The sequence below is a fragment of the Gopherus flavomarginatus genome, chromosome 1, assembly GCF_025201925.1.
Source record: "Gopherus flavomarginatus isolate rGopFla2 chromosome 1, rGopFla2.mat.asm, whole genome shotgun sequence".
Classification (NCBI taxonomy): domain Eukaryota; kingdom Metazoa; phylum Chordata; order Testudines; family Testudinidae; genus Gopherus; species Gopherus flavomarginatus.
Window position 1 is genome coordinate 111,245,460 of NC_066617.1, and position 22,921 is coordinate 111,268,380.

General features: G+C 43.5%; 1 protein-coding gene across 2 annotated transcripts in view; it reads left to right on the top strand.

Moving 5' to 3' along the window:
* DGKI (diacylglycerol kinase iota) overlaps positions 1–22,921 on the top strand; it is a 308,370-nt gene that overhangs the window by 268,331 nt on the left and 17,118 nt on the right. For both annotated transcript variants that reach the window (XM_050918163.1, XM_050918170.1), the window contains one exon: positions 4,750–4,775. In XM_050918163.1, the coding sequence (XP_050774120.1) occupies positions 4,750–4,775 (26 nt within the window). The remainder of the gene's footprint in view (positions 1–4,749; positions 4,776–22,921) is intronic.

Below are 22,921 nucleotides of genomic sequence, written 5' to 3' on the forward strand. Positions count from 1 at the left end.
ACTTCTCTTTAATTAAAACTGAGGTCTAAGTGAATTAGTTTAAATCAGGAAGGTGATTTACAGTTCTGAAGATATATACAAAAACATAAAATGAAAGGGAACAGATTTAGTCTAAAGCCTCCCCTCTCCCCTCCTCTAGCCCACTACCTTTAGTTCCTGGCAAGAATAGAGTGAGTTAGCAAGTTTACAGCATTACATCACTTAAGTAGAGAAAAGTGTGTGTGCGGGGGAGATCATAGGAAAACAGTGTAAGTGCTGCACGCAGGTTGCTATTTGGCCTTTAAATTGTAAGCGGTTTGTTTTAAGTAGCCCTGGTGCAAATGGTATCGGTTGCAGGTTTTTTGATAAAAATAGCAGTTTTTCATCAGCTCGATGTTTGTTTCTCTAGGGGCTTTCGTCTTCAAGAAAAAGGTACTCAGTTACTGGAATTTTGTTAGAAATTACCTGTAGGAGGTTGGCTGGGTTTCTCTAGGTTCTCAAGCCCCTGTAGACACAGCTCTACATCACAACACTCCCCATTTTCCCTTCTTACAAATAAATGTTCCCTTCCCTAGCCCTCCAGTGCTGAATAAACCTCACGCCCGCAGATTGAAAAGAGCATTTGGAAATAGCTGCTGTAAGTGCTTCACTGATTGTGGAATGTTTGCATGATGCTGAAAGTGCCCTGGCCATACTGGAGATTAATCCCGTGAGAGGGCCTGATCCAAAACCCATTGGAGAGACTCCATTGAACTTTGGCTCATACCCTTAATCCCTGGGCCCTGATGCTATGTTGCAGGCAGATGAACACCATGCTTGTCATGGCACAGGCTGTTTAATTTCCTGGAGGTGTCTATTATGATGACTAAGAGGTTTTTTTTTAATGATTATTATTCAGGTCTTTATAATGCACTGCTAAATCTCTGTCTAGCTTGCTGTGATAGTGATCGTACGGGGTACATTTAAATATATATACATGCAAAATATGCACTTGTGCTTCTAAAAGGGATAATTGTGTAGTCAACTCACAGTTTTTCCTTGTATATTGGTAACTGCAAGTGCAATTACCCATTCGGAGGCATCCTGTCCACTGTGCAGTACAGAGGGGAACTCAACTGTCGGAGACTCATTAAAGGAGAATGCAATGTGTGGAAAGAAAAGGAGGCTACATGATAGCACCACTACTCTTCTTCCCACACCCCTAGTGTAGCCATCTTTGTTCCTTCCATAACTAACATGTCAGAGCATTGCTCTGCACAAACAAGGATGTGGCAAGGGAGGGAGGGGTAGAGGTGTCAGGGAAATAGGCTCTCCAAGTGGCATCTCTATCAAGGCGGTGGCACTTACATTACAGTTGGCATCACTAATTATTGCTGTCCTGGAAATAAGCAACTATAGGCATTGTCTTCCTATTAGTTTTTGGTGTTTGTAAATTCCATTAAAATGGTGGTGTTACTACACAGTATTCCTTTGGGGCTGCACTTTGACATTTTATCCCGATCTGTATCCTTCAGAAAAGCTGCAGTTACATCCCTATCCAGCTGGAAATCAAGGGCCAAATTCTCTGTTGAATTTCCCAGAATTCACCAGCTTTTTCAGCTTTTGGGCAGCCAGCTAGTGACAGAAATGTAGGACCAAGGCCTACTTTGTTGGTACTACAGAGGGGAAGTAGGGAGGAGTGGAAATATCAAGATCTGTGGGTCACGGTTCTGCTAGTCCTGCAGTTTTTACTTGTCCACAAGAACTGGCCGTCTTGCCTTCTAGCTAGTTGTTTTGCTGCTGGTCCCATCTCCAGCAACGTAATAATACAGTAGAGCTCAACAAAGACCAAACAAGGTCTGATGTTTCTCTTCCACACTTGTGGATGGAAAGGGAGCCCTGCCTTTGGCACAACTAATTTAGGCAAGTCGTTTTGAAGATGTAACCAGTTTTGGAGACTATGGCTCAGATTATTCTCCCATAAAAATATGCCCCCTATTGGCTCTGGGGCAACAGGGCATAACATAAAGCAGCCATTAGGCTTAAGGCCACCTTTGATTCCTTCCTTTCTCCAGTCCTGTAATGAGCATGGTTTGGTTGGACCAGAAGATCTGGCAGAGAATGACTAAGCATTTGACAATTTAGGATGTATTTTCCAAAGTGCTTGGTATAGGCCTAACTCAGCTCCCAGTAAAGTCATTGGTAAAACGCCATTGTTTTTAGTGGAAGCAAAGTTAGGCCAATGCTGAAAATCCCTGCCTTAAACTATATAGACTACAAGGAACAAAACAATGCTAAAAGAGACCAAACTCCCCACACTCTTTACTAAAAACAAACAACCTTACCTACAAAAAACAACCCTTCTGCAGCCTATCAAGTGAAAACAATAATAATAATAATAAATATCTTATATATTGATTTTCTCATCCATAGATCTGCAAGCACTTTTCAGGGCTGCACACATATCACCATTAGTTTTAAAAATGATAAATACAAGTCTTGTGCTTGCTAAAGTGGTCTCCTGCTGTATATCTCTCTTGCTTTCTGTATTTTTTTCCTTGTGGGTGCTTTAGAGATAATAGCATATGTCTTCCCAGGTGTAATCTAACTGAATTATAGGATAGTGTGTCCTATTCTGTACTGTTGCCCTGCACAAGGAAAGTGATAAAATTGTGTGACTAAGAAACAAACAAAGAGAATAAATGCCTCAGATTGTGTGAAACCACTTTGGCAGGTGAGGCATCAAGATAGAACAGCTGAGAATTCTGGTGAGGGTCCTATCTGTAACTATTTGCTTGGGTGTATCTTTCCAAAGGGAGAGCGGAATTGTACCTCTTGGTATCTGCCGTCCTACATCACTTAGCCTTCTATGTTTGCAGAATTGTATACCTTACTGGGGGCATGTGGGAAGAAGGGAATATACTGTGAAACGGATAATTACTGCTTAATGCTGTGGGGCAGTTAAAACGTTTAATATTTTGGATGCTGTCCTCTGAGTTACATACAGTATTGCCATGTTGCATGGAAATTATTGGAATGGCAGGATATACCTGGTCTGTTTGGCTGCAGAGGACATGGCTAGGAGGTTTCAGCAGCAGTCAGAGATTTTAACAGTAGCAGCAGGTTGATTAATTCTGATCTATACAGATACTCTGGATATTGGCATGGTCGTAATCTTCATTAGGCAATCTGATTTTTTCCTTTATTTTCTCTAATTGAGTGTAACTCTTTCCTCTCTTTCCCTGCAAAGCTCTTCCTTTTAAAAAGTAAAAAAAAATACAAACCTCATTAGAGAAGTTTCCTTCTTCCCTCTCCATCTTTCATGTTTGCACCTACACGTATATGCCTATCTGACTCTGATGCCCTACAGTCCTTCGTCCTCAGACCCCTGTTATGGAAGGAGATCGTGACTCCTCCTTCGATTTCTTTATTCCTCTGAATTCAAAGCTTTTAACCCCTCTATCCCCACTTGTTACTCTCACACACATACCCTTTTTGCTCCTGTTATGTTTTCTGTTCCCCCACCCCCTACCATTAGATGCTTTTTTGACTCCAGCTTTGAGCACTTTGCCTGCAATGCTGACATTTGTTTAATCTTACTAATCTGTCATGTTTGTGCATCAGTGTAAAATTAAACTATGTCAGAAAGAAAACAGAAGCCTTACCATGCTAGCAGCTAGCTCTTGTGTTACCTTGGCAGCAAGAATGTGCATTTACTTTAAAGTCATCTTGTAGGAATGGCTCAGGTGATGGCCTGACCCACAGTATGCTGCCAAACTGAGTTTAAATAGCCAAAGCACGTCCAAAAATTTTCGCACATGGCTAACTCCGGCCCTACTGCCCCATGCTAATATGTTGGGAGAAAAATGAAGTACAGTACTTTGCATTCATCTGTGTGTGCTATTTTTTATTTTTGATCACAGGTGATGGAGGGTAAGATCTTCAGCTGGTGTACACTGGGATAATTCTGCCAATGTAAGGCAAGCTATCGTAATATATGCCAGCTGAGGACCTGACTAGCTGACCACACTTCATACCTTCATACCTCATCACTCTTGGAATGTTTTCAAACCTTTCAGTCAGTGATTGTATATCCCCTCAATCCCCAGAACCCTGCCATTGAGTTGTATTATACGATAGTTCAATGTATCCAAAGTTTCAGCAGATATATCTTAAGGGCTCTTTATTATCTAAACTTATATGCATTGCTCCTGTTAAAATGCTTCCATCTTCTGCTAGTGCTTTTACACTATCACCGCTAGGAGATTCTGGGGCTGTACATTTTGTGAGTTCTTCTGCAGCCATTATTCTTCCATTAGTCCCTCTAGCAACCCGACTTGGGGAGCTGTCCAAACAGCCAGCACTCCTTCACAATTCCCTGCAGTGACTCCTGGTGCGATTGGGACACTACTTCCTCACCATGACCATTATTCCTCAGATATTTCCAACCCTGAAACCTGCTTGGAGATCCTGAGACTTCCCACACAGTTAGACCCTACAGAAACTCTTGCTAAGGGCTGAAGTAGCTATGAGCTGCCTTACAACCAGCCCAGCACTGTGGTACTACTCCATAAAAGTGTTCTGGCTGGGAGGCCTTGCTCCTGAAATAGCTTTGAGATCTCCCTTCTTGTCACCCCTCTTATAGACATTCTGACTGAGAGAAGCTGGGATTGGAATATCTCAGCTCCCTCATATCCAACATGCCTACACCATTTTCTAGGTGACACTGAACCCTGTCTGCAGCCTTTTCATCATACAAAAGATTGACTGATCTTTATTGTTTTCTTCCAGGCCACCCGTCTCTTCAGAAGATCAAGGTAAGATCCTGTTTTATTGATATTGATGAAGGATTAAAAATGGAACAGACAACGAGTTAGGAAGCTGTGTTTGATGATCCCTGTGATGGAGAAAAGCAACTTTGCAAAGATAGCACTTTGATGTTCATATTTAGTTCATCTGTGACTTCAAATTCATATCGGTTAAAGTTCAATGTAGTAAAAGCCAAGTCTGTGTTTAGGTCTTAACCCCAAATTCTGCAAAATGAATTTTGCTCAGCTAAACTTGAGGCACTAAAAGCATTTGCAGAGTGATTCTTGTACCTCATCACCACTGGGGCTCGGCTTAGGGGAAGAAGTGTACACGCTCAAAAGAGTTTGCATGGGTTAGGTGATGCTAAATTATTATGACTGTTAGGGGAGAGGCAGTGTACATGAGAAGGTGAAGAGAATGACTACATTTGGTTTTTGCTTTCAAGCTAGTTTGGACTACTACTAAAACTAGTTTGGTGGTCTTGTATGTTTGTTTGGTCAGAACACCTATGGATTTCCACATGTAAGAATCCAAGGTTAGTTGCAGGTGAAGATACATTTGTTAATAGAGTTGCATGGGAACCCAGAACTGGAATAAGGGTATGTTGCAGGTCAGAAATGAAGTGCATTGGCAGAGCTGCATGGAAGATCAGGAATGGAACAGAAAGAAGTGTTACAGGCTAGGAATTAAGCAACAAGGAGTCCTGTGGCACCTTATAAACTAATAGATGTATTGGAGCATAAGCTTTCGTGGGTGAATACCCATTTCGTCAGACACATGTGGGTACATGCATCTGACGAAGTGGGTATTCACCCACGAAAGCTCATGCTCCAATACATCTGTTAGTCTATAAGATGCCACAGGATTCTTTGTTGCTTTTTACAAATGCAGATTAATGCAGCTACCTCTCTGAAGCTAGGAATTAAGTTCATTGGTAACTTATGGGGTTACAGGAATAATGTCAGTTAGCACCAACTACTGGATTCTAGCCAGTGCTGCCTGAAAAAGAACTGTAATGTTTAATAGTTAAATTAATTGTTTGGAGACTGATTCTCAGATGCACAAGGGCTTCTTTACACAGTTCTGACAGTGTAAAGGGCCCTTGAAGTGGGAGTAAATTACCAGTGGCAGATTCATGAAAAGGGGCCTTAATCTAAATAAGAATCAGGCCGTCTGTGTGTTTGTAGTTCTGTTTTAAGCCAGTAGTAAACAATATGGAGATGGAACTTCCGTATCCCTATTTAGAAAATGTAAAAGAGCCACTGAATGTCAGTCTTTATCCATATTTTTGACATTCTAACGGAGCTGGTTTATTGTGTCGCATTGCATTACATTATGATTTCAGATGCAAAATCATGCATGCTACTGCACTTACAAAACCACTATGTAATTCCATGCATTTAGTGTCATGCTCAAACAGAACTTAATCTCTCCTGTTCTATCCTGAAAATATTTGGCAAATAAAGTAGTTACTGGGGTGACATCATTTGCTGAATTACCTCGGAAGAGTTGTACACAATCTTGGGCACAAATGAAGTGAGTTTGGTAGTATTCTCTGCCTGCCAGTGCATATGCTTCATAAGATGACCATGCCATTTCCCACAGTACTGGACAAGTGTTAGTCACTGCTCAACAAAGGCCCAGGACTGGAGTAGTAAGGAGTGTTGCAGGTCAAGGCTGAGTGTGCTGAGAGAATTGTGGGAAGGTTAGATTTGAGAGGCATTGACTCAGTGTTGTGGGGGTCCACAACTGTAATTAACAAGGGATTTTGCAGAGCACCATTGAAGTGCATTGGCAATACTGTATGAGGAAACCTTGTATAGCACCTAGCTGCACTGTACTTGTTTCTAGGCAGAACTCTTAAATCCAGCAAATGCCAATAAATTGACACACAGCCACAAATAAGTGTTAAAAATCTCCTTCATCTTCTTAAAATGACATTTCCTAATAAAGGAAGTGCCCCTCTTCCCTTCCCCACCACTCAAGCTGGGAGTATTGGAGCCTTGCAAAATTTGAACACCATTCCCCTACTCCCCAGTACTTAGGAGAAACATGACATTTTAATACGGTGTTCTGGGATCTGGTCTTGAACTACTTGTCAGTGGATGAACTCATCAATGATTAATTGCACTTGCTTATAGGTTTTTCTTGCATTTACTCTATTAATGGAGCAACAGACATTGTATGGTCAGTTTCTTTATGATCTTCTAAACTTTAATCTCTAATACTTCCCCCTTTCCTAACTCATTCCTTTCTCCTTTCACTGTTTCTATTGTTTCCTTCTTCCCACAAATACCTCTCACCTGTGCCTATGTGATCAGAGTACAAGTCTTCATTTTGATCAGTATCCTTACACACTCCAAAAATTTTAAAAGTCTGCTTTGAAATGGAGCATTAAACACCCTACACTCTTAACTAGTTAGCCTCTGCCTATCATACCATGGTCTTTACAAGGTTCTATGTGGTGGAAGTGGAATATCTATTTGAATTTGTCAACATGAAGCAATGGAGTAAGTTTAGCTTATACGTATCTTGCTTGAAGCACAACAGAATTTTTATGCTCTGTTGCCTCTTTGGAGGAGAGACTGGATGCCCTGGACACACTCTTAACTCACTGTACAGTCCTAAATGTATCAAATATTGGGCGGCTCCCAAGTGGAATAACAGAGATGATGTAACTTCATAAAAGCCATAAATTCAGAGCCAAGGTTGCCATTCAAAACCCATTGTGGCTAAGTATTGCAGCACCATATTTGGTAAGATTGCTCACTACTCTAAGAACCCTTTTCTAAACAGTGACTTGGGAGGGTCAAGGACAGAGTTTAATCCCTTCACTCTGTATTCTCTGGCCTTTATGATTTTATTTCAGACATTGAGAGGAATATTTTCTCTAAAGTGGGATTCCAGGATTTAGCTGTGTGACTCTCTTTCTTAATAGTCAGCACTCAGCTATATGCCCATTCATCATGTTGAAAGTATACCTCTCAACAGTGCTTTAATGCTGTTTCTTTTAATAACCCGATAATGTTTTGAGTTACACAGTGGGGCTTGATCAGTTTCAGAAATGTGTTGGCGGGAATGGTGACATAAAGTATGGGCCCAATTTTAAAAGTAGGGGGCGATACTTCAATTTCTCCTCTTTGCATAATCCTGCCTCTCTCTAGCACATTGGTTACTTTAGTAGTACCTCAGAACTGGCTTTCTGGTTGCATTGCTTCTTGGCTGTTACTGAGATGAGGTGCTGTCTCTGGTGTGATCCATCTCTTGTTTTTACTTCACATTTTGCCTCTGATCTCTTCTTTCCCTCTTTAATTTCCATTCTTATGTTCTTTCCCACTATTTTCCATGGTACCTCATGTCTTTGCCATCCTTCCACCTCCTCACTGCCATTTCTGTCCTTTACTTGTCCTTTCCCTTGGTGATCTATTCCGTTCTAGTCTGTATAGATTCTTGTACCATCCTCCTCGCTTTGGTATCTGTGTCATTCTCCTCCGTCCTCAATCCCCACATTAAATGATTCTAGCATGAGTTGCAAGCAGAAGTTCTAGTGTCTGAAGTGCTACCAGTATCTAGTACTGAATGCAAGTAGCACTTCTATTAATCCCTACTAGGACAATGCATCATGCTGTCTTCAAAGGGAGTGGGGATAAAGCACCATTAGTCTGGAACTGTGCATCCAATCAACACACAATGCTCCTTGTTGTGGATGCATGTTAAAGGCACCTTTATCAGCTACAACATAAGGCCATTTAGTTCTTGATGCAGAAAGGGACACAGTGGCTTGCAATAAAAGTGCCTCCTTAAGATCTTGCAAGGGACTACACAACTGCTGTAGGAGTCTCACATGCATATTTGAACCATACACTTTGTTTTCCTATTTAAAAAAAAAAAGCCAGGTGACTGTTCTTACTCCCAGACTATAGTCATTCTCATGTTTGTGCTCTCTCTTTGCCCCAGATGACTCTGATTCCGAGAGTGAGACTGACTCACTCTATAGTCTGGTGGTCACAGCACTCACCTGGGAGGTGGGAGATCCAGGATCCATTCCCCCTGCTCTGGCGACTCTATCCAGAGTGCAGTAACTTCAACAGGAGGGACTGAAGGAGCCCTAATCAGAATATTCCATAGTTCAGTGGTTAGAGCATGCACCTGAGGGCTGACCAATCCCTCTTCAAATCCCTTCTCCCTGTTAGGTGAATGGGGGACCTACCAGGGTCTCCCACATCCCAGGTGGGTTCTCTAGTCACTGAGCTAAAAGTTATGAGGGAGGTCCTGTTCCTGCTGCTTTGTGTGAACTCACCTGAGGGGCCAATCTGCTATGCAGCCTCAGAGCACATTTATTGTATTGGGTCCATCCCACAATGTAGGTGTGAATTGCTCTGAGGCTTAGGTGGGAGGTAGGTGTCTGGGTGCCTAGAGTGAGGTGCTGTGCGCATGTCCAGAGCCAGAAACATAGGCACCTAGGGAACTTTTACTGCAAAAATGTAGGCACCGAGTTTAGGTGCCTACAGGGTTCTGCAGGAGTTTTGTATATCAGGGTAGTTCCAAAACTGGGACTTAGGCACCTATCTTCTTTGGTGCACTCAGGCCCAACATTGTTTAGTCACTATCCACCTGAGTCAAATTTTGATGTGGAGATGACAAGTTTTGTATCCCAGTAATTGTCCCTTCATTTAGTTACCCCTTGTCATAAACAGATAGTTAAGGGTTAATGTCTCTTTTACCTGTAAAGAGTTAACAAACAGGGACCCAAACATCTGACCAGAGGACCAATCAGGAAACAAGATACTTTCAAATCTGGGTGGAGGGAAGCCTTTGTTTGTGGGTTTTGGGTTTGTGCGTTGTTCTCTCTGGGTCCTGGACGGGACTGGAGGTGCCACCAGGTTTCTGCCAATCTCCTTGCTACAGTCTCTTATCTATTCAGAATAGTTAGTAAGTAACAAAGGCGGTTATAGTCTTTTAACTTGTTTTTTTCCATTTGCAGATGTGTACTTGCTAGAAATAGTTTAAATTGTGTTTCTGCTGGAGAAAGCTTCTTTCTATTGTCTATAAGCTATAAAAACCCTGTATATTTACTATCTTGATTACAGAGACAATTTTTATGTTTTTCCTTCTTTATTAAAGTTTTCCTCTTTTTTTTTAATCTAATTGATTTTTTTGGTTATCTTTTGTAAGACTCCAGGGAAGGGAGTCTGCACTCACCAGGGAGTTGGTGGGAGAAAGGAAAGGGAAGAGGGAAGAAAAACCTGCTCTCGGTGTTTATCTCTGTATCTTTCTCCGGGGAAGAAGGGAGGGGGAAGGGATGATTCAAGGAATTATATCACGGTGGTCTCCTAGGGTGCCCAGGGCGGGAAAGAGCTGGGAGAAAGAAAGGAGGGGGAAGGAAAATGGTTTATTCCCCTTTGTTTTGAGACTCAAGGTCCCCAGGGAAGGTTTGGGGAGACCAGAGTCTATCAGGCGCTCTACCTAAGTCCTGATTGGTGGCAGCCTATCAGATCTAAGCTGGTAATTAAGCTTAGGGGAATTCATGCTAGTACCCATAATTTGGATGCTAAGGTCCAGATTTGGGAATTATACTATGACACCCCTATTGTTACTCAATCCTTGAAAATTGTGCTTTGCTTTTTTTTCTTTTAGTAGGCATGACAACACATTCTTTGCTGCACCAGCAGCATTTCCAGTGAGCTATTATTTTGAAGTTCATCCTCTTATCTTGGGAGTAGGTTCTGAGTCCACAAGGGAATAGGATATAAATGGGAAATCAATTAAGATGAGAACAATAGATTGAAAAGAGTTTGGAGCCAGTTTTCTTAATGCACTCTAATAATTATTTTTGAAGGGAGAAGATAGAGGATGATTTTCTGTTTAGAAAGGCATATGGAGACACTAAAAAAAAACCTTTAAAACCCTGGCAGGAGTTGATTTTTAGTATCTCCCAATCTGGATATGCTCTCTGCAGTGTTTTCAGGCTGGCTGATGCTGAGTCATTTAATGCTGCCTGTAACAGGGCAGCATCTCCCTTAAGGGCTAGGGCTAGTCAACCCTGATTATGGAATGAGGCATACCTAGAAGAGATCGTTGTGCTTGCCCTATAAAGAGCAGCAGGAGGCTGCAATGAAGGGGAGAGGAGGAATAATAATAAATAAAAAAACAATAATGATGCTCAAGAATAGAGATCTCTAAGAGTGAGCAGGCTTTAGAAGAGAGTCAGGACTGAGACTCCAGCCAGGAAGCACCTGCCAAAGCAGGAAAGGGCCTAGGCAGAAATGCCGAGGAGGAGGAGGAGAAACCTTTGGTTTGTGTGGACTTTTGGATGGACTTGAAAACTTTATTTTGAACATTTGTTAATTTAATAAAGCAGAGCATAAGAAGGAATGGGAGTGGACAAAAGTGTTTTTTGAGTTTACTGAACGTCCAAGTGGGGAAACTGAGGTAGGCTACCTGTAGTGAGACCTTAGGCCATTAGGAGGTGCATGGGAGGTGGCTGGCCCTTCTGCATGTTAGGAATGTAGTGGATTTTTAACAATAGGTCTTTGAATTAGTGTCTAGTTGAAAAACCTGGATGCTTTTAGAAAGAGTTGCAAGATGTACCTATTTCCCCAGGCCTTCCCGACTGCCCCTATGCCTGAAAGTCAGCAGATGCTGACTCCCAGGGATGGTGTCAGTGCCGCTGAGAAGTGATGCAGAATGCAGTGTGGGCACCAGCACCCTCAAATGACAGAAGTTTCCTGAACTATTGAGAAAGTAGATCCTCTCAGTGGCACCGCACTGAGGCTTTAGGAGGTAGTGAAGAACCTCCTGGAAAAGCAGTGGTTTATTGCGGGGGAGGGAAAGGTATTGCAGAATACCCCAACACTACCCACCCTCATCCCAGACATGTCTTCACTGCATCTGGGAGCAAGCCTCCAGGCCCGAGTCTACAGACTTGTGCTTCCTGGGCCTGGGCTAGCATGGTAAAAATAGCTGCACTCCAACTCAGGGCAGAACATCAAAGCAATGTCTGCACAACTATTTTTAGCAGGCTAGGGTGAGCCCCACAAGCCCCATGGTGGACCGAGGCTGGGAGGCTCCCAGATGCAGTGTAGACATATCCACTGAGGCCTGGGTGGGGGCTGGACTGAAGAGGTTCCCAATAGTGCTTGCACGGTGGGAAGGGGGTGAAAAGCCCGTGGTTGCCTTATATCCAGGCAGGCAGTTATGCATGTAGCTACTATGGGAGGGAGGAAGGGAAGATGTGATTGATTTTTCTCTTAAGGGTTAGCAGGTTGAATTGATTTCTGCAGGAGCAGGAATGGGGATGGGGCATCATTAAGTTGATTTACTGATTGAGTCTGTTTGAGTCGATATGTTTTTTGGCTGGAGTATTTTTTGCTTTTGGGGGTTGCATCTGTGACTTTGAATTGACATATCAAAACAATCCCTCTTCAGAGCAACAAATCAGTTCAGACTAGGGTCTCCATCCAGGCAAATCTTTACCTGTTTCCTCAGGCCTTGGGAAAGAGACTTCTGCCACCTCACCCACCTCACCGTACCTCAGGGAAACCTGCAAGGAGATTCTTCACCCTCCCCCCAGCACAGGCTTCCAGGGAAGAGGGCTCATTGCCAACAAGTTCTTCAGTGCCCTCCTCAGGCTTTGGTCAGAGTGGAGGGGGTCTGCTGGGAGATTCTCCAATGGCTTCCACAGGCTGCTGTGGGGTTATGGATTTCTGGGAGATCTTGTTGCCTCAGGCAGGGGTAGCTTCTTCCTTTCCCTGGGGTCAGCACCCACAGTCCGCTCTTGGCTATTCTTCAATGCATCCCAGAACATAAAGCAAGAGGTTACAAGCCTGTCTCTGTTCCTGATATCCTTGTATCGCTGTGGGCCCATCCAAACCTGAGCTTCACTCATTGAGCACTCCAAGTTTGGTGTTAGTGTGCAAAGGGATGTTCTCTTCAGGAATTCTGCTCCACTTTTAACTCTCCTGGTTACATTGAGCAGAGAGTTGTGTAAAGAAATAAAATCAAATCCCAAACCTCTTAGTGCTGGTAAAACTGGGCTGGGGCCAGGGAGAGGAGAGGAAAAGCTGTGCTTTGAATGCCAAATACTCTCAAAAGTGCGATCAATGGTTTCACGCAGCTCCTACTGAGAGGCTGTAGACTTCAGGGTGAAGTCACAGCCATTCACATAGCAACAAATTAAGATGTCTTGGAATGCTTTCTCTGAACAAATCAAAGAGAGCACGGCAGGGGAGGCTCCTGACTGCAGGTATTTATTTTGATTAATTAACCACTTAGAGAAGAAAGCGGTCATATATATTGTTCTGAAAGTGTGTCCCTGGCCAGCCCCAATCGTCTGTTGCTTGGATAATCAGAGTTCAGAAGTTGAGCTTATTTCTTAATTTTCCAGCTCAACAGAGGCTGGGATTGTACCTGTAGCAGGAGGAAGGGCCTCCCATCACTCTGTTGGGGCCCCTTGCAGCTGGCTCATGAGTAGTATTGATCTTTCTTAAGTATTTCCAAGGTGCCTCTCATCATAGAATCCTATATAGATTCAGAAAGAGGGATGGAGGGCCAAGAGGGAGACATGGATAGCCTTTCTGAGAAGGCAGGACAGGCATGGTGAGTATAAGGCCTCATAGTGAGGATTAAAAGAGAAAAATGGAGATAATTTCCCAAATATGGCTTATTTCTTCATCCCAGAAGCAAGCATATGACCAGGGCACACATAGTTAGAGCGAGAGAATATCCAGATCTAAACAGAACTCAGTGATGGAACTTAATACGTAGATTTTTCTTCTCGTCGCTCTTTCTGACAGCGAGCAGTGCCTCTGCTTAGGATCCAATCACAATGCTAATGTAAAAAAAAAAATCAACAGGCCTGTAAAAAATTTAATGCTTGAGCTGGTTTGCAAATTGTTTAGGATCATATTGTGAATCCCTTCTCTATTGATGAACAGTTACTCACTGAGTATTGTCAGGGAGACCCAATGCACAGCAGGGCCAGACGTTGGGTTGCAAAGGCCTCTGGGGAAAAGAGAGAAGAGAGGCCTCTAACTTGAGTAGGACTGCTTGTGTGAGCAACAGGGCGAATGGTCTGGCCCTTAACTTTCTTTGCTTTCCGTCTTTTTTTTTTTTTTAAATAAAAAATGCCATTGTTTAATTATTCTGCTTAAAGTTCTTCCTTTGCCAAAGTAATGCCATTCTGATAAAGTGCCTGGATTTAGCCAGCCAAAATTCTCCTGGTCCTCATTCTGACTTGGTCAGCAACATTTTCCTCCATTTCATCATGCTTGAAAGTAACATTAATTGTTCCTGTCTTGGCTAAAAAAACAAATAGCTTTCTAGGATACAGTGAAGATGCCAGCCAGATGGTACTGTCTCTATCTGCAACTGTTCTTTGTTCCTTAGACCATTTACACAGAAGGTCCTTCTCCTTCATGGTCATCCCTTCCTTTGCAAAGCTGTTTGGAATTTCCCCATGCAAGAAGGGAAAGCATCACCTCACCATCAGCCAGTCAAGTACTTCCATTCCTCAGCCATCCCTACACTCACCAGTGTGCTCTATGGGAGCATTCCAGGACAGATTCTCATTTACACAAGAGCCCTTTACACTGCTTTGGCAGTGTAAATGGGTCTTAAAATGGGTTAAATATAATTCATAACTATTTTAAGACCCTTTTATACTGCCAGAGAGTTGAAAAGGCACCTCGGTACAAATGAGAATCTGGCCTTTCAGTTGTACAGCAAATGTGTGTGGCAGGATAGTGGTTGTTTTTTATTATCTTCCTGTTCTAAGCAAAGGGCTTGATACGGCCTCTTGTTTGAAGCAAAAATGTTAAAAGGAAAAAGATTTCTGATACGTATTTGTAAGTACATTGAGCAATTGCTGCTTTTCACGTATTAAAAGTCTTGTCTTATTTCCAAATTAGTTAGCAGATGCACTGAAGCCTGTGTTAGCTCTTGCCTTTAAATTGCTTATGAAAATGATGGTTTCTTAGCTAAGAGGCAGCCACAAACATTGATGAGAAATTTATACCATTGTGTGCAATCCAAGTTGCAGGTTTTATTAGAACAGGACTTAGACACAGGACTGACATCTTCCGAAAACAGTCTCCCAAACTGCAGAAGTAGAATGTGCATATGTACTCACTTGCATGTTTAAATGGGTTAGTCAGACATGTTGTTTTACAGGATTTACATATAAATATGGCTGCTTTGTACATGGATGTCTTTTGTTTGGACAATTATAAAGGAAAATTTAGCCCTGAGAGTGCTGAGAGGAGCAAATTAGCATGTCCTTCACTCAGCAAATGCTATATACCATTACAGCAACAGCCCACAAGAGGAAATTCTCTAGCTGGCTGTTGTTGCATGTCTTTGGTATTCTTACCTCTTTTTGGTCTGAGGAGTTAGCCAATATTTGGAGCCTTGCTGTGTTTCTGTTAGCAGGCAAAACTGATTACATAAGTTAGGTGTTTTTTGTTCAGTCCCGTTTATTTGCAAAGAATGTACACTGGACTCTGGGGCAAAAACCAAACAGAAGGCAGTTTCCTTGCTCAGAAATCCAAGTCTGCGTTTCTAACAAATTCTGTGTCCAGTAGAATCTCTGTCCCTTGGCTTCCTCTCAGGGCCACTCTCACCATTGCTTCCTTTTCCGTCTGCTGGCTTTCTGCCTCTCAGGGTATGTCTACACAGCTACGTAAGCCTAGGGTTAGTGGGACTTGAGTCAGCTGACCTGTGTCAGGGAACTCTGGGCTTCATTGTCTACATTGCATTTTAACCCTAGTGTGGCAGGATGGACTATATCCAGAGATCCCTTGCTGAAGGCCTCTTGTCCCTGCATCATCTTGCCCCAGAATAGAGCAGTGAGAAGTCCTCCAGGCAGCCTAGAGTGGATGCAGAGGAGCAGCCAATAAGAGGGGCTGCAGGAGTGACCAATAAGGGGCCAGAAGGGAGAAGGGCCAGATAAAAAGCAAGCAGCAGAACAGAGCCTTCAGTTGTTGTGTGGAACTTAATGAGAGAGGATTGGGTGCAGGGCTGATTAGATGAACAGTGGGACCATGGAGTGATCACCAGACAGAACTAAGCCCAGGGAAGGCTGCTGAAGGCCAGATGCCTGGCTGGTGGAAAGAGCAGCAGGGCCATGAAAAGGTCAGTGTGGGCAGGCTGATTCTGGGGGACTGAGCACAGAACCTGGCCAGACCAAGGTTGGCCCTCCTGGTCTGGTTGCAGACTGATCTCATGAAGGGCTGCAGAAAGGACACCAGCCAAGGGGACGGAGATAGGCCCCAGTGGGGTTGTTGAAGAAGGTAGTGCCTCTGGGAAGAAACCTTATTGCTACGGCCCCATACTATTACTGGGAAAAAACTAGAGTGTATACCCTGGAAGGGGGAACAATGTACGCGGCTCAGCCAGAGAGCTGAGTTGCTGAAGATTTGCTGAGAAAACCATTGGCCAGGAGTGTGAGTGTGTTGTGTGCTCGTGAGAGACAGGTGACACCCAATAGTAAGAACTAAAAAAGAAAAACAGGCTCACATCCAACCAATCAAAGCAGTGCCGCTGGTGAGAGGTGGGTGCTGTCCTGCTGAAAAGAACTGTGATTGCAGGCATATTGGCCAGAGAAGGGCGGTGCTCATGGCGGGGGTGTGCTCACCCTGTTACAGCTAGGTTAAGGATATTCTGACCTGTGCTTCAACTTAGGGCTCTGGCATCCACAGTGCAGTAAACAGACCTGAGCCAAAGTAACCCTGTCCCAGAAGGCCTAGTGATCCTCCCCATGTTAACACTTTAGCCCTATGAATATGCTGCACTGTGGGAAAACTCTACTGCCCACTCTGTTTCTTAACTGTGACAGTACTATTGATGGGACTCAGGTTCCCATAAGGAGCACATGAGTACATAAACTGCAAAATTAACTCCTTTGATGGTTGTCCTAATAGAACAGTGGTCCCCAAACTGGGTGGGTGGGGAGGGAGTTCCGGCCCCCAGCCACAGCTCCCCCCGGCTGCAGCTCCAGCCTCCCAGGGATCCCTGGAAAGTTGTGGAGAAGTTTAGTGGTTGACTGCTACTCATAGCACCATTGGCAGTCTCTGCAAAGAGGTCAAAGGTTTGAAGAGACATGGAATATGAACTGTCCTTGGCGCCCAATCAAGAAAGTTGAGGCCTATTGAGAAGGCAGTCTAAGGAATCTAGCACTGCTGTAGACTGTGTGGTTGCCAATTATATGGATAAAGGACTTCAGTCTCCAGTTCTGTCTATCTGGTAGCTTTCATTTGCAGTAAATTCACCTACACCCCCACCCCCAAATAAGTAGTAAAACATTTCTGTTACTCATAGCAAATGCCCATCTTGGGAAGAATCAAGAAAATAATGACTTGATTTAAATGTTTATTAGATCAAGTAATTATTTTAAACTCTTTAAGACCTGAAGGTATTTTTTGGTATGATAAAACAATTGCATAATTCATGTTTTGTACTACACCAGTGACAAACATACTTTGCTCAGAACAAATAAAACTGTTCTCACATTTGTTTTTTTACTTTTTGTCATTACATGTTAATAGCTTTTTCATTTGATTTCATTTGTTAATAGCTTTTTTCGCTATCCCCAATACCATATCTTTGCTTGCTTGGACCACCTGTTTTAAAAGTGAGTGAATTTATTATTGTATTGTTGTCGTCGTCATCGTCGTCATCATCATCATCAAATCCTAGCACAGAGAAGTTCCAGCTGAGTTTGGGACCTCATTGTGCTAAGCTATGTACAAAACATGTATGGTCCCTCCCCAAAAAGCAGACTACTTCTACCTGTTCCAGTATTCTAACAAAGCACTGAATTCTTATAGTTCAATCTATTCACTAGAGCAGCAGTTTTGTGTTTTTGGTATGTATATGTGTATTTTATTTTATCTATGCAGAAAGATTTCATTCTAACAAAGCACTTAACCAAGTGCTTAACTTGAAGTATGAATGTCATCCCATTGACTTCAGTGGGGCTAGTCATGCATCAAGTTAACACCTTGCCTAAGTGCTTTGCTGGATCAAGGTCTGAAAAGGATCATATAAATTATTCGTTGTGACTGATAGCAATCCACATTCAGTAGTCAATCACATCACAATAGAGGAGGAGCCACTAGCCAATCACTAGTTATTGATATTTGCTGGGAGATAGATTTGTTGCGCGACTTCTAGGAAACTTTGATTTCTCTGCCCTTTATCTTTTCAGAGTTGTAGCCACAGGTAGTCACCTTGGTTTGAATGAGATGAAATATATCTTCCTTTTGAAAAGGAACTTTTAAGGCAGCACTTGTTGAAATAATAGGAAGTATAAGACAGTTTGGAAATGGTATCACCAGTCATCTTCGAGTTCTGGGCCATATGTGTATTCGTCACATGGGAACGCATGCGCTCTAAGTGCCCAAGTCCAGATATTTTAACAAGCAATGTCCATTGGCTCACAGATGTGCAGTAGATCTCCTTATGCTTCCAAGTAAGGAAATAAGAGGCAGTGCAAGTCAATGCCCACTCAGGACCATCTTACCATCTCATGGTCTGCATTGGAATCCAGTGTCCTCTCCTGCTTCAGCCTTTCAGAAAATCCTGTAAATAAGATTGTAAATAGTTATTCTTTTAGCCTAGTACAGTTACTTTTTTAGTAAAGTTAATGTAGTTTGTTTCCCTGGACTGAGGTTTCCCTTCCTGCGGTTGGGGACTATGCCCAGGGTCCTGGGCTTCAAAAACTGCATCCCCTGTCCTAGATCCTTCTCTGTCAGCAACAAATACAGTGCGGCCTCTACTGTCTCAATGAGAAACATTTTGCACAGATTCTAAGGAACTGTTTCCACATTAAAAACCCCCAGACTGCAGGGTAAAGCATGATGAGCAGCTGGGTCCTGGAGATTATCTATCAGGGATACTCTATATAGTGCTCCTCTCCCTCCCTCCCTCCTCACAAACCCCCTTCACAGTCTCCTTTCAGGGACCACTCTCACGAGTTGATTCTTCATCAGGAAATGGAATCCCTATTGCACTGAGGGGGAATAGAGTGTGTCCCACCTCAGTATCAAGGAAGGAGGGTTCTAGTCTCCATATTTCCTAGTCACCAGAAAAGATGGAAAGAGGAGACACATTCTGGAGTTTCAGCAACTGAATATCTTCATTTGAAAGTTGAAATTCAGGATGGTTTTATTGGCATCTCCTCTCTTCAAGAAGGGATATGGTTTGTGGCTCTCAACATGAAGGACACATATTGTCATATAGACATTCAGCACCCCCACAGGTGGTTCCTAAAGCTTATGGTGGGCTCGGAGCACTTTCAATTCCAAGTCCTCCCCTTCAGACTTGCAGCAGCACTCAGAGTGTTAACGGAAGTTTTCTCCCTGATGGTGGCCGAGATGAGACATCAGCGCCACACAGTCTTTCTGTATTTCAGTGACTGGCTCCTGGTAGGCCACTCTTGAATGGAGGTCAGGTTGGCTATTCAGTTCCTGATTCAAAGTCTTGCAGCCCTAGGAATTTTTGCAAACAGAGAAAAGTCAATTTTATCCCCCATGAGGAAAATGAACTTTATAGGGGCAACATTGGCCTCTTTCTGCCAGTCTTCCTTCCTGTAGAAAGATTTCAAATGATGCATAACCTCATTTCTTTGATTTCCCAGAGACTAAGGACTAGAGCAAGGATAGGTAACCTATGGCACGCATGCTGACAGTGGCACACAAGCTGATTTTCAGTGGCACTTACACTGCCTGGATCCTGGCCACCAGTCTGGAGGACTTGGCATTTTAATTTAATTTGAAATGAAACTTCTTAAACCTTTAAAAAACCCTATTTACTTTATATACAACAAAAGTTTACTTATGTATTATAGACTTATAGAAAGACCTTCTAAAAAACATTAAAATGTGTTACTGGCACGTGAAAGCTTAAATTAGAGTGAATAAATGAAGATTCGGCACACCACTTCTGAAAGGTTGCTGACCCCTGTTATAGACTTAGAGAGAGACCTTCTAAAAAACATTAAAATGTATTACTGGCATGTGAAGCCTTAAAATAGAATGTATATATGAAGACTCAGCACACCACTGCTGAAAGGTTGCCGACCCCTGGACTAGAGTGTGAATGTGCCTATTGCTGCTAGGTCATATGGCAGCCGGTGCTTATGTGACACCTATCACCAGGCTTCATCTACGTTCCCTGCAGGCCTGGCTCCATTCAGTCTGCTTACTCAACAAACACCATATCAGCTCCCCAGGTGACCAGGGTCATCACTCCTTCACTTGGTGGTCAAACACAGACAAGGTACTAGTGGGAGTTCCTTTCTCCTCTCCCACTCCCACCATCGTAACAGATCTATCCCTTCTGGGGTGGGGCACACACCTGAAGAGTCACACTGTGCAAGCATGTGGACCCCATGAGAGGTCAGACTGCATATCAACATTATACAGCTGTGGGCAGTTTGCCTTGCTTGCAAGGCCATCTTCCCACTCATTTACTTCATCCCCATCCAAGGGATGGCGGCCAATATTGCCACTGTGAGGTACATAAACAAATAGAGGAGCGGGATTTCACTCGCTTTGTCTGGAGGCAGACAGGCTTTGGAACTGGTGCATAAGGCACATAATCACCATCCAGGCACACCTCCCAGAGGTTCACAACTATTTAGCAGACAATGTCAGCAGGCACTTCTCAGCGGACCATGAGTGGGAAATCCAGGTCTCCATTCTGTTGGACATGTTCACATGATGGGGCACACCTTTATGGGACTTCTTTGTGTCACAAATGAACATAAAACTTCCTCTATGTTGTTCCTGAGGAGCCAGAGGTGCGACTCCCAAGGTGACACTCTCCTACCATCCATAAAAAGCAGTCTCAGATACGAATTTCCTTCCATCACCCTGCTTCCTTAGGTGCTGAGAAAGATACATTGTGAAGAGGCCAGGGCCATTCTCCTATGGGTAGGGCCCTACCAAATTCATGGCGATGGAAAAACTCGTTACAGGCCATTAAATCTGGTCTGCCCTTGTGAAATCTGGTCTTCTGTATGCTTTTCCCTTGTACTATACAGATTTCACGAGGGAGACCAATGTTTCTCAAACTGAGAGTCCTGACCCAAAAGGAGCTGCAGGGAGATCACAGGGTTATTTTAGGGGGATCATGGTATTGCCACCCTTACTTCTGCACTGCCTTCACAGCTGGGTGGTCGGAGAGTGGCAGCTGCTGACTGAGAGCCCAGCTCTGCAGGCAGCAGTGCAGAAGTAAGCGTGGCAATACCATACCATGCCATTCTTACTTCTGCACTGCTGCTGGTGGCAGTTCTGCCTTGAGAGCCAGGCTCCTAGCCAGCAGCTGCTGCTCTCCAGCTGCCAAGCCCTGAAAGCAGCGCTGCTCACAACTCCTTTTTGGGTCAGGGCCCTACAATTACAATACTGTGAAATTTCAGATTTAAATAGCTGAAATAAGGAAATTTACGATTTTAAAAATCCTATGACCATGAAATTGGTAGGGCCTTACCTATGCGTCCAGACAGTTTTGGTTCCCAGATCTTCTGTCAATGTCATCCTGTCCTCCTCTAATCAAAATCCACCCCTTCCCAGAACTCCTGATGCAGGACAGGGGCAGGGTCAAACACCCCAACCCAGGCTCTCTCCCTGTCACAGACTGATGTTTCGATGGGAGTCAGAAGTAGAGAGCTCTTGTTCATCACCTCTTCAGGCTATACTGAGAGTAGAAAACAATCTACTAGAACCTGTTGTTTGGATGAGCCTGATAGTGCTGCACCCAGTCTCTTCTATCATTTTAGATTACCTCCTGTCTCTAAAGAATTCTTGTCTTTCAATCCTCTCATTTCGAATCCACCTAGCAGCCATTAGTGCCTTCCTCCTTCCAGTAGACAGGTGCTCTGTTTTTATGCAACCAACTATGACACTGTTCGTGAAGGGCCTTGTTCAGGCCTTCCTGACAGTCATTAAATCGACATCACTATGGGATCTTAATCACATGCTGTCAAAACTTAGTGGTTCTCCATTTGAACTCTTAGCGACATGTTCCATGTCCCACCTATCCATGAAGGTAGTGTTGTAGTGCCCCTCAATTCGACCAGGAGTGAAGTGGGAGCTCCCATGGTGGACTCTCCCTTTATAGTATTTCAAAAGGACAAAGTATCCCTTCACTCTCAATTTCTACCCAAGGTCTTTTCTGAATTCCGTCTTAACCAGTGGATTACCACTTACCAGTCTCTTTTAAAACCCTATGCTTTGTCTGAAGAGAAGAGACTTCACTCCTTCAATGTCAGGGATGCATTGGCCTTTTATCTGTAAAGAACCAAGCTCATCAGGAAGAATCTGAGACTCTCCTTTGTGATAGCAGAGTGATCCCATGGTCAAGCTATATCCTCTCAGAGGATTTCTGTGTGTGTTTCTGGCTGAATTATCAAATGCTACAAACTGGCTTGCATCCCACCTCCCACTGCATGAGAGCACAGGCCACCACGGTAGCATCCCAGCAGGACGTCCCAGTGCAGGACATATGCAAAGCAGCCACCTGGAGTTCCATACACATGTTAGCTAGGCATTATGCTCAAGTCTAGGCCTTTGCTGTGGATGCAGCAGTGAGCTCTGCAATACTGCATGTGTCTTTGTTGCTGGCTTCCTTGCTTCAGTCTACAGTCTGAGTACTGCCTGTCTATCACCCACAAGTGGAATACACATAGGGACCATCACTTGAAGAAGAAATGGAGATTACTTGCTGTAACTGCAAGTTCTTCGAGATGTGTAGTTCCTATCTGTATTCCACTTCCTGCCTTCATCCCCTCCGCATTTGGATCTGGATTGGATTAGCTGTGAGAAGAGGAATTGAGGGGATATTCAGCCACACTGCCTCTTATACCCTGGGAAGCACAAGGACTTCTTCTGTACAAGTGTTGGCCAACGGACGCTGCTTGTTAAAATCTTCAGATTCAGACACATGCATACCCACGTGTGGACCACACATCTCAAAGGACTTCCAGTTAAAGTAAGTAATCTCCATTTCTTGACTCCTCATTTTGTGGGGAGGACACAGTATTTATATGAATGTCTTATAGAAAATACAAGTAACCCACAAGACAGCCATTCTGAAGGGGTCAGATTTTCCAAGGAGACAAAAGACAAGACTTGTATACAAAATGAGCAACAAATAA